Consider the following 12,456-nt stretch of genomic DNA (forward strand, 5'->3'; position numbering starts at 1 on the left):
TCTTAAAAAGCCCCAATCTGTTTGGTTTCATGTTTCATGCTCTTGGATAGCAAATTTTTTGAAGACTTTTTCTAATTCTGAACAAATGACAATTTAAGAAGTCACGAACCTCAAGGACAAATGCATTTTATCTCCTGCTAGTGTATTCTGAGATTCCCGAGAATTGCACGGGGCTACCTCTAGTGAATGTTCCCAGGCAGTTCACTGTCCTATTGGTTAATGTGACAGTCATTAAGCCACTGACATAGGATGTGAAGAAGGTTGAGGACAAATACATGTAAAATCAATATCTCTTAAAACCTTTTTACTTGCAAAGCTGAAGTGTGCCATTCATCTCTCGGTGCTTGTTTTCTGCCATATTGATTTCTCAGATCTAAAGGTTGGGGTGAGTAAAGCTTTGGCATTTCTTTTTTTCCAACTGAATGATAATTTTTCCTTTTAGATCAAGTTGTTGTATTGTCCTTCTAGGTTTTAAAGCTCTAAGACCTTTTAAAAAATTGATAACAACCAATAGCATAATTTTGATTAGTCCAGTGTTTGGACCCATGCCAGGAGAAGTATTCAGGGCCACAGTTATGTATTCATAATTCTGAAATCTGGAGAGCTCTGAAGAAATAGAAGTGTTTTTTTTTTTTTCATTATGTTTGGCACAAATTTGTCTGGTGACAAAACCTGACCTGAATGGATGCAAGGCTATTTATAGTTTGTAATAATCTTATATAGTATGACTATTCGTAGCTATTGCTGCAGAAATCTAACATGTTTGACTAACGGTGCTGCCCCAGACTCTGCCAGGGGGATTACAAAATAAACCACAGCTCACTTCCTCAAATATAAAAAATTATGAATTCCAAAATACATCTGGCTCCAAGAGTTTCGGGTTAAGGAATTGGAGACCTGACCTAAACCGTGAAGGTAATGATTTTTCGCTCTCCTGCTAATTTTCAGCCAAAGTCACCAAGCCAAGAGAAACGACAAAATCATGGATGGAACTTTAAAGGCACGAGAGCTGCAGTGACCCGACTTGCGCTCTACTTCAGCAGAAGATAAGTTTCTTGCTCGCCCTTGAGTGTCCCCATCTGAACACCATGCTCCTCTGGCCAGCGTATGAAATGAGACTTAACCCGATTACCAACATATTGCTTTATTTCTTGGTGGTAGTAAATTAAGGCTTTCTAGAGTCATACAGCACGCAGTGATTGAACATTAGAAATAAAAAAAAAAAAAACAATGAGCATTCAATTTCGCAGAGGCAGGAAGGAAGCAATGTTTTAAAACAGATAAATTTCCTAGTGAGGCCATTTGCTTGGTCTCTAAAAATCTGCTGAGCTGTTTCCCCAGTGACCTCTGCCATAGATTCATATCCCTAGTGGGGGCAGAGTGGCTGGAGAGAAGACTGGGGCAAAGGGAGAGATGGGGAGAGACAGCCTGTGCTGGGCAATGAGTGTGAAAGTCAGCTTTGTTTCATGTGTGGAAGACAGTTTAGACAAAGTGGTCAGGTGGTGGTGATAAAGGTATGTGTAATGGGATATCCCTTTTTTGGTTCAGGGCGCCATTTTGGATCTCTTTTCTCATTCCCGGAGTATGTAAATTTACCACTTGAAAGACCCCAGTAGTGCCAAGGGTTAGGGACAATCCTTGTGAGTCTCAACTCCCGAAATGTTACACACGGTCACAAGTCACAGAGCATGCGAAAGCTACCTTCGACCTCTTTCATGGCTCTAAACCCTGTGACTATCACTAGACACTCTCCCCAGCCAAGCAATTCACTTTCCCCCATGGCACATAGTCGTGCTTACACGTTAAGCTGTTGACGATGTTGACTGGAGAGGAGGTCATATGTCAAATGATGCAGGAAAGAAACCTCCTGGGCAGACGCCACCTCACTCTATCTCCTCCTTCCCGACATAAGACAAAGAAACGCAGGAAGCCTACAGTGGGAGTGCAGTTGTCGAGTTGTGTGTGAGCTTGATCTGCGACCAATTCCACCTACTTGGCTTGGAGCTGCAGAGGTTCTGCGTTTGGATGATGGGCCCTTTGAGAAAGCAGTGGGTGACTGTTTGGACAGCGAGGAAGGAGAGGTGTGCCTAGAGAACAATGTGGGAAAAGTCATGTGTTTATTAACAAAAGGCAACTCAATTTCATGAAAATGAACAGTGGACTTTCTTCTGGCATCCTGATTTCACGTGAGTGAGGCTAGCAAGTGGATTCCCATCCAAACAGGGCCATTTAAAATGCATACTTGGCAAGGATTTTCATGTTCTATTCCAAGGGCCTGGCTCGCGGGCCAGTGCCTAAGTGTGATCAATGTGCTCCCTCTTCCACTGGCCTGACATTTTCGAGTGAGCAGTCTTTGAACACCTGAAAGTCTGCTGTGTGCTCTTTGACAGAGAACATGCAGCTAGCCACGGGAGAAGGCACACGAGGTGGCAATCTGCCGTGAAACACTCATGACTTAAGCCCGACAGGCTTCACGTGATGCAGTCTGGATGCACAGAGAAATAAATAGATGAGAAAAGTGGAAATGTGATCGGAATGAGGAAGAACCACCACGTCTGCTCCTGCCAGCTGCAGGGCAGACGTGTCTGCTGCCTGCCACATGTGCTCTGAGAAAGGATGGAAAACCCCTCCAAGACATGTGCTCTCTTGGGCCTCCCTTGTTAATTAAAACTGGTGAGGGTCTTTCTTCCTATTTGAAAACACTCAGCAAGATCAGCTTAACTGGGGCGGTGGGCTGTGCTGGGAGTGGGAAATCCATGGCCTCCGTAAGATGGTGTGGGGTAGGGTGGCGGGAAGCACTGGTCACAGGAACCACCCACCTAGCCGGGCAGGAGTAGCTGCCCAAGAGACTCACCCACCAAAAGAAACAGGGTTGGGGTGACAATCAGATTGGAGTGAAGGACATAGGGGACATTCACGCTGGCACTTCCCAATCTCCTGACAGCCCGCCCAGAACCAATACTCTTGGAAGAGGTAGATGCCTCGTATGCTGTACGTCGAGGTGCTGTTGCTTACTGGCAATCTCCGTTCCCGAAATTCTAAAATGGGTATGAAGCGGATCCTCGAGCTGGATGGCCTCTGACTCAGTGCGGGAAGCCGAAGCCCAGAGAGGGCACGTGACTTGCCCAAGGTCACGCAGCTCTGGCGTGGCAGAGCGCAGGGCTCCTCCTGCACAGTGCTGCTTGCCACAAATGATTCTTTAGAAAAGGGCTGGAAGCACTTTGTATATACCAGATGCTAGGACATTTATTTACCAAGAATTAGCTTGGGTGAGGTGCTGATGAGTACGGCTTAGGCCAATCAAGCAGTTTAAAGAGGAGGAGGTCTGGAGAGCATCATTGGGTGTGTGGTCGCTGTTGGCCAGGGAGGGGCTGTGGGCTGGGGGTGGGCGGCCGTGGGGACAGGGTGTGTGCGCGCAGAAGCCTGGGATGCTGCCAGGAGCAGAGAGAGAAAGAGGCGTTCTTAAACACACTGCCATGGGCTTGCGGAGGTACCTCTTTTGGGAGAAGAGAAACTGCCTACAGATCACCGGACCCAAAAAAACCCAGTTTACCGGCACAGCCACTTGTTGCCCCCCCCGTCCCTCCCCCTTCCTCTCCTTGACCCCTGTTGCCCACGAGCACTAAGGAAACAGAAAAGCCAGATCCCTAAGAACCTTCCAGGAAGCAAAGGCTGCTCCGAGCAGGTGGGGGCGTGGGGGTCGGGGCTCCCATCCGCCGCTTTCGGAAGCGCGGCACTCTGTCCGCGCGCATGCGCCGCCCCTTCAGAAGAAGGCGGGGTTGGTGTGCTCGATGACGCAGCGCTTGCAGTGGCGCTTCACGAACCGCAGGGCCTCCACGGACACCTCGCAGTCCTGCACGTTGAGCATCTGGAGGTCGAAGCAGTTGGCCGCCACGATCTGCAGGCCCTGGCCCGTGATGCTCTCGCAGGACTTGAGGCTGAGCCGCTTGAGGTTGAAGCAGTTCAGGGCCAGGCACTCGAGGCCCGTGTCGGAGACGAGCGGGCACTTGCCGATGTCCAGGGACTTGAGTTTGGTGCAGTTCTTGGCGAGGTACTCCACGCCGTGGTCCGTGATGCCCTCGCAGCCCCTCGCGTTGAGGTAGCGCAGCTTGCTGCAGTACTTGGCCACGTAGCGGATGCCCACGTCGGTGACCCGGCCGCAGTGCGCGATGCTGAGGTACCGCAGGCGCGCCTCCAGCTTGGCGATCTCCCGCAGGCCGAAGTCGCTGACGAAGCGGCAGTCGCTGACGCTCAGCTCCTTGATGGACGTGCAGTAGATCATCAGGTAGCGCAGGCCCTCGTCGGTGAGGCGCACGCAGCGGCGCAGGTACAGGTGGGTCAGCTGCGTGCAGTGCGCCGCGATCGTGTGCAGCCCTTCGTCCTCCAGCACGAAGCAGTCCGTCATGTCCAGGTAGCGGATGGAAATCTGTTTGCCATGCAAGGGGGACAGTTTAATGGAGGCCTCCCGGGTCAAGCTGATGCAGGTCACTTTGGAGCACCCTACACAGAGAGACAGAACACACGCTCAGAGAACCTTCAAGAATGGGGGGGGGAGTGCCCCGCCCGAGGGGTGCCCTAGCAAATTCCTACTCCCCCCCCCACCCCCCGCTCCACCCGCGGACGTGGCCCCGATGTTACCCCTGCCCTCTTGGGTTCTCCGTGCTCATCTGATCGTTTAACTGCTTTGGTCATCTGGGTTTAAGAGGCTCCCTGAGCTTTTGAATCAGAAACAACGCAGCTCCAATTCCACATCCATCACTAACTGCCTGACATTGGGCAAATCAATCCTTCTGAGGCCTTTGTTTGTCTTAAAATGGGGATGATCACGTTCCCTGCAAGGTCGCTGTGAAGAATAAAGGAGACAACGCTTGTAAATATCTTGCCCAGGCCCAGGAAGTTCCGGAAGCTCAGTAAGGGCTGGTTCTCTCCCTGTAAAGGTGTGGTAGCTGTGTGGTCAAAGAGGTAAGATCATGCTAGAGAAGGCTTGGCCATGACCGTGGTTTGGCAGAAAGAGCATTTGGGAGTCACACCTGGTTCAGGTCTACTTCTCAGGGCCTCAGGCAGGAGGCTTAACTTCTCTGGCCTATGCAATGAGCAAGAATAGCTGGGGTGCTTGTACTGTAGGGGTATCATGACGACGCAGTGAAAGAAAGGGTACAGAAATACTTGGAAAACTCCAGGGGAAAGACATGTAATTATTAATCTAACCTGAGATGGCCACCTGGAGACTTCGTTCAACTCTTTGGTCAAGGAAGAACAACTGTGTCATCTGGATGATTGCTCTAGCCCCTCAGTCTCCCTGTCCTGCCTTTACTCCCAACCATCTGTTCTGAGAGCTGCTGGAGAGATTCTGGAAAATAAAACTCTAATCATGTCACTTTGGTCAAAGCCTGTGGGTGCCACTCCTTAAAGTCTAAGGGGGCCTCCGAGGACCTGCATCCCTGCTCTCTTTGACTTCATCTCTTACCTCACTTCTCTGACCCCACTGGCCTCCTTGCTGGTTCCCAGACAGCTCAGCTGCCCTCCTGCCTCAACGTCTGTGCACTGGACAGGGCTTCCCCGGGTAGCCCCGAGGGCCATCCGCACTTTCTGAGGTCTCTGAGCACACGTCAACTTATTGGACAATTCTTCCCAATCACCCTGTATGAACCGGTGTCCCCTGCTTGACTCCCATTTCTTTTTATCACTCTTTATCTTTTTGTGGCATGATACATTGATTTGTTCACTTAAGCATTTGCTGTCCTCACTCTGGAAGGTAGACTCCTGAGGAAAGGGACTCCAGGCCGTTCACGGCTGTATCCCTCATCCCTGGTTCAGAGCTGATGTTCACTAAGCATCTGTTGAATGAACGAACGAGTGAATGATAGAGTGAATAGAGTCTTCTGTAGGAAGATCAGGTAGGATAATTCGTTTTATTTATTATTATTATTATTTTTTAAGATTTTATTTGTATTTATTAGAGATAGAGACAGCCAGCGAGAGAGGGAACACAAGCAGGGGGAGTGGGAGAGGAAGAAGCAGGCTCATAGTGGAGGAGCCTGACGTGGGGCTTGATCCCATAACACCGGGATCACGCCCTGAGCCGAAGGCAGACGCTTAACCGCTGTGCCACCCAGGCGCCCCCGTTTTATTTATTTTTAAACAACAAACATCTATTTCTCACAGTTTGGAGGCTGAGAAGTTGAAGATCAAGGCGCCAGCCAATTCACTTCCTGGCTTCTGGTGAGAACGCTCTTGCAGACAGCTGCCTTCTTACTGTGTTCCCACATCATGGAGAGAAGGAGAGCAAGTTCTCTGGTCTCTGTTATAAGGGTACTAACCCCATCACAGGGGCTCACCTTATGACCTCACCTAAACCTAACGACTTCCCAAATACCATCACACTGATGGCGAGGGTTTCAACATAGGGATTTTGGGGAGACACGAATATTCAGTTCATAACACTACCCTCCTCTTCCCACACATCAGCCAGACCTTTCCCCTCAGGCCAGTGCGTTCATACCAAAAAATGCCTCCAGCAGATGGCAATTAGGCATAAAGCATGCCCAGCATGCGGGAGGCCCACCCCAGTCAAATGGGGGTGGGGAGGGAGGAGTTTCTCCCTCTATGTAAGTACAAATACATACACTTTCACCTCCTGGCCCTTAAAGCCTCTATAAGCCTCTAGGAAATATTTGTGGACCTTGATCTGGAGCTAATTTTGCCCCACTCAGGATAATCTAAATTCCAACATTTAAATGTCCTCAGGACTTTGGCCATGGCTGATGTAAATTTATACTTCAGTTGTCTGTTTTATACTTAATTAAAATGCCTTTTATTTGTATTGAATGACGAAGTTTACAGAATGCTTTAATGAACATTGACTTACCTGATTTTTAATCCATTTTACTGATAAGGAAATTAATGCTTAGGAAGATTTTTTTTTGTTGTTGAGATCTAGAACCCCTTTAATACTCTATCCTTCTTCAGATGACTGGAAGATATCTTCAGCTATCTCTCTAAACACCGTTTCTAGCCATTCTTCCCCTAGGAATGTGTATATCAACAATACATTATATACATTATATGTTATATATACTTATATATGAAACCCTCATTTCAATGTATATTTCAGTTCACTTGCTATTACTACATAAAATATGTACAGCATATTTTTAGTATATAAATATAAAAATATGTCAATATAGAATATAAATAACTATATATGTATATATAGTTCATCCCACTACATAAACTGTATCTGTGTTTTTCATTTTCTCTGTGCTCTTCCCGAGTCCTTCTTGCAGTTCCAAAGCCAGGTGCTTCACCCCGGGCACCTCCGTGCCCTGGCTGCTCCAGCAATATCCAAGGCTCCCAAGGGCGACGTTATAGTGCTAATGGGAACGTTCCTCCCACCTCCTGGCAGGCTGCCCAGGAAACTCTTATAAAATTCAGGTCCTGGGAATAATGAGGTTCAAAAGCCAAGTGCTACCAAGTCAAAGAATTTCAGGAAAGAGCAAAGCATACAATCCAATGCTGGAGAGCAAAGGTGTGACTCGTCGGAGGCTGGCTGTCTGCTCTGCTCTGTGCAATAGCCTTCGTGGTTCTGCAGAAGGTGGTTGGTACCCCTCACCTTTAGCTTTGAAATCTTCCTTTGTTTTGCATTTCCTTTTTTTTAGAGTGACTGTAATCCTGCTTATACTGAATTTCTATGTCCACAGTAGTGGCTGCCCATCTGTGATGCCTGTGAAGGCACTTTGTTTTTCAAGATCAGATGACAAACTTTGTTCTTCAACTCTTAGTTTCGGTTTCTTATTTTTTTTTAATATCTAGTAAAATCTAATGCACTCCAGGAAGGATATTATATTTGATTCAGGGAAACATGTGCCTTGTTTTTGAAACCGAGTCCCCAATTTAATGAAATACCGGTTAAGCTCAGTTTTGGTAAAGATGCTATTTTGATCTGCTTGTATTATTTTAGATTAATAATTTTAATTCAATCCTCAGCCTTAATTCTTGCAGATTGGTTAGGTTTGGATTGAAAAGAAAATAAATTGGTCCATGGCTCAGTAGGTAAGATCTGTGGTTATTTCATGCATTCATACATTACAGAGATGCCGGAGAACCTTAGAAATCATCCCATTACACCTTCATTTCTTAAAAATGAGGCAATTCAGACTGAATGAGATTATGAGCGTCATACAGCCAGACTAGGGAAAGTTTTCTAATCCAAGGCTTCAATTAGAGGAGGTAAGAAATGACCAGGATGTAGCATGCAATTGATGAATTGCATGAGAGATTTACTGTAGATGTGTCAGCATGAAGTGAACATTTAGATACTGAGGAATCAGGAGTCTTGGAAGTGGTGAGTATCTATAAGAGGATTCTTGAAAGAGAGAAGCAATTTGGTTACCTAATATGGAGATCAGGCAGTAAGGTGAGAGCATGAGCAAAGATGAGACCCAAGAAAGCATGGGAGCAAAGGAGTTGTGAGGAGTGGCCATAGGGTGGAATGCAGAGTTTCTGAAAGCATTTAATGGGAACTGAGATAGGAATGGTCCATTGGGATCAGATTATCAGGCCTGCCCTAATACTCAGGGTAAGGGGTACGGATATCCCTCAGAGGAAATGAACAATCTAGGCTGAACATATCTGTGGGGTTTCTTCAATTAATTCCAGATTTGGTCCTGCTTTCACAAAAATGTTCTTCGGTACCACCTCCTCTCATTATTGGAGGACTCCAGGTGTCTGCGTGTAGGAGGACCCTTTGAGGCAATTTCCTTTGTGATATTTACAATATTTTATACTCTGAAAACTGGTCGGCTTTACCATTTTCATTGATGTTTCAAGATATTATTAATTATGATATTTAATTTTATGTGTCAGCTTGAGTCGATGACGAGGTGCCAAGACATTTGGCTACACATTTCTGGGGGTACCTGTGAATCTGTTTCTAGGTAAGATTAACATCTGAATCAGGGACCCAAGAAAGCAGACGGCCCTGCCCAGTGTGGATTGCCATCATGCAGTCAGATGAGGCCTGACTAGACCAAAAGGTGGACGAATGGAGAATTTGTTCTCTGCTTGACTGTTTGCACTGAGGCATCGGTCTTCTCCTGCCTTCGAACTAGTTATAGTAAGTTTCAAAGACTTGCAAAGACAGCTTTCAGGGTGAGCGTACCAGGGACAAGAGAAGCAGTCTCACATCCTCTGGGGGAATTAAGCTCTAGACCAGCGTCGAATCTTCCAAAGTTGAATTTCCTGCCAGTGAGAAGGCCAGCTTGAAAACCAAAGGGGAACCTTGGTTTCCTTGATTCAGAACCTTGATTTCGCCTCTGCCGGCTCTCTGGCTTCTCCCAGTATCAACCTAACGTTCCCGGATTCCCTCAGAACCATTTGGAAACCCCTCCCCCCCCCAGCTGGAATCCTGTGCTCTTAACTCAGTGAGTTAGCGATTCCCTTGCGTACACAGTGTCTACACAGATCACTGCGGGTCACTGAGAGGCGTGTGTGAAAACCACAAATACATGAGGCTCTGCAGATTAGAGAGATATAGAGGAAGGGCATCAGGCTTACAGAATGGTTCGTCAAAGGGGCCTAGCTCCATCCACGCACTCAGGCTAGAGGCCCAGGAATTTCCATTCCCAAGGTGGTTTCTACTTTTCTGAATTTCCAAAGGACTCCAACAGAACGGGCGCGGTACTTGCACCCTGTACTGACGGTGCTCAGGGGGCTCCTGTAACAGATGGGGACTCCAAGAACCAGTCATTCTCTCATCTGATTTTCGAAAAGACAAGGAAATGAGGTGTCTAAAGGCCCACGATGCTCAGAATCTTAGAATGTTAAGCCAATTCCTTGCCTTTTTTTTTTTAACTGAAGAGGAAACACATCTAGAGAAAGCTGTGAACTGTCCCAAATCACAAAGTTTTGAAACTAGTCCCCACCACATCACAATGCGTTCTGTTTCCAGAATTCCTTGGAGGAAAAATGTAAGAAAACCTCTTTGTTTCCTGCCTCTTTATGCCAGCAGCTGCTCAGGACTAACTGAACGTACGGTTACTATGGTTTTGTCCTGAAGCCAGCTGAGGGGGGGCAGGGGGAGAAACGAGTTGCTTTCCAGCAAGGGAAAGAATCTGTGAAAAATAATTGACTGTCATCTGAAATATTTTCAGATGTCGGCTTTTGAAAGAGAGAGCGAGCTCAGAGAGCGGACTTCGACTTCGGATTTTGTGGGAGGGTATCATTTACCTCAGACGCTTGTAAATCCCAAATTCTGTTTATTCGCCCGTCACAGTGGTTTTTACTTCTTGACCCCTCCCTGACCATCCCTGAGGCTGCGGCTCATGCTGTTCATTTCTTTAACTCCCTGATGCATCTCACACATTTCGGCCTCTCAAATGTTGGTCTTTTGACTGGGCAGTGGAGGAGATAAAGAAAGGCTGCTAGCCTGGCTGGGTCCATGTCTGGCGCCAAAGTATGAGTCTGGGTTTTGATTCTTCCTGCCTGAGAGAGGTTTTCAAGCAAAGCAGCCATGCTGGGATGTCCTTCAATTTTAAAAAGATCGAAAGGCTCCACTTGATGGGCCTTAACCCTGCACGATGTAATAGAGAATTTTGCTTAAAAAAAAAAAAATCCAAAATCAACCCAAGGGTGAGGAGAGTGGGGGTGAAACAGGAGACACTTGGCCACGATGGATTTTCCCCAGGGTCTGCAAAATGACAAGCAATCGTGAGCAGGGCCCAAAACATAGGATCAGCTTAGACACAGCTCTGGCTTCCACGAAACAATAACCAACGGACCTAAAGGGCGGCGTCTAAACCACCTGTATTTGGGTTAGATATTTGGTTCCCATTCTCTGTGGCTGCTGTGAAATTCAGTGACAGCCATGGGGAGGAAGGACGGGTTTAAAAGTCACACGACCTTACCTGCCAGACAAAAGGTGACTTGAGTGCCTTTAAGAAGTTGGCCTTGTGTGATGGAAGGGACACCTCTGGCCTCTGGGGTCGTGATTACATAGAGACAGCCTCTCTCTGGAAGAGTCAGCGTCCTTACCACCCACCCTCCATCTCTAACGCTATCAAGGAGGGGGAGGGGACCTGCTCCAGGTGGCGATGTCCTCTACTGCTTTGGGAGGGTGCCCTGGAGGGCCCCTCGGATTGGGGGGGGGGGGGTCAGCTGCCATTTACCTGACACGTCCAGGTGCTCCAGGTTGGGGCAGAGGGACACCACGTCGAAGACCGCCTCGTTGGAGATATTGTAACAGCCGGAGACCTCCAGTCGCCGCAGTTCGGGGCAGCACTGGGCAATGGTGTAAAGCCCTCGGTCCGTGAGCCGCCTGCAGCCGCTGACAGTGACGGTTTCCAGCATGAGACACACGTTGGGTGTGTCCTGGCAGAGTCTGCGGGTCAGCACCTTGAGGGCGCGGTCCACGTGGATGGTCTCGCCCGTCAGGCGGATAGTCCTCCAGAGCCGCGGGTCCCAGGCCAGGTTGTACCAGCGGCGGCACACGCGCGCGCAGCGGCACAGCTGGTTGGTGGGCAGGAAGGAGAAGATCTGCACCATGCACTGGTCCGGCAGGCGCTCGATGCTGGCCTGCTCCTTCTGCGGGCGGGAGGCGAGCCGGATGAGCGGGTGGGTGAGGCGGGTCGGGGGCGGGGAGTGGACCATGGCCACCGTCTCCCCGGTGATGGAGGACGAGGAGGTGGACGAGCCCCTTCCATTCTGAAATCCGGGCAGGTTCGGGGGACATATCAGCGCGGGGCTGGGCGTGCTCAGTGTGCGCATGCTCAGGTCGGAGTCTGGCAAAGGACAGAGAGCAAAGGGTTAAAAGGAGGGCCGGCAGCGGAGCCCAGGGAAGGGGCCAACGACGGACGCGCAGTCCACGGATATCCCTCCTGGACAGACCCCCGGCTGAATCCGTCACCGGAAGCAGAAGCACAGGCGAATGTCACCCACTCCAGAAAGAGGCCTCTCTGCAGGAGGGGTGGGCAACCTCGTCTGTGAAGGGCCAGATACGTAATGTTTGAGGCAGCGCAGGCCACATGGGCCCCGTCTCCGGGGCCACTGGTCCACCCTGCCATCGTAGAGCAAAAGCTGCCACAAACAATACGTAAACAACCAGGGGCGGCTGTTCCCATAAAACTTGTTTTACAAAACAGACCAGCTGGATTTGACCTGCGGGCCGTAGCTGGCTGCCTTCTGATCTCCATTAACAGTGGTCATCTAAAGGGCACAGCCTCAAAGCTTCATTGTGTCTATTCTGGGAAGAAATCTCACATATTGTGAACACACACTCTTTCCCTTTTCTAATTACAATTTGGTTAGACAGGTAATCACCTTCCATTTACCAGTGAAGGGATGAGTTTCAGAAGAGAGGAAGACTGGCAGAGGGCCATAGAGAGCATTTGCTGTCTTTGCCCTGGCCTGCCCCCTAGTGTCCAGTCCCCCATCTTTTGATAACCGTACCCCAAACTCCGA

The 12,456-nt window shown here is 48.7% G+C and overlaps 1 protein-coding gene across 1 annotated transcript in view; it reads right to left on the minus strand.

Annotated features, from left to right (window-relative positions):
- Positions 1–1,128: 1,128 nt before the first annotated feature.
- Positions 1,129–12,456, minus strand: part of FBXL7 (F-box and leucine rich repeat protein 7) — a 376,485-nt gene continuing 365,157 nt past the window's right edge. Inside the window, exons 3-4 of the mRNA XM_045787161.2 lie at positions 11,166–11,777; positions 1,129–4,500 (exon numbers count right to left, since the gene is read on the minus strand). Of these exons, the coding sequence (XP_045643117.1) occupies positions 3,764–4,500; positions 11,166–11,777 (1,349 nt within the window). The 3' untranslated portion in view covers positions 1,129–3,763. The remainder of the gene's footprint in view (positions 4,501–11,165; positions 11,778–12,456) is intronic.

This window comes from Ursus americanus, chromosome 15 (assembly GCF_024610735.1).
Source record: "Ursus americanus isolate L20-20 chromosome 15, mUrsAme1.1.p, whole genome shotgun sequence".
NCBI classification, from domain to species: Eukaryota; Metazoa; Chordata; class Mammalia; order Carnivora; family Ursidae; genus Ursus; species Ursus americanus.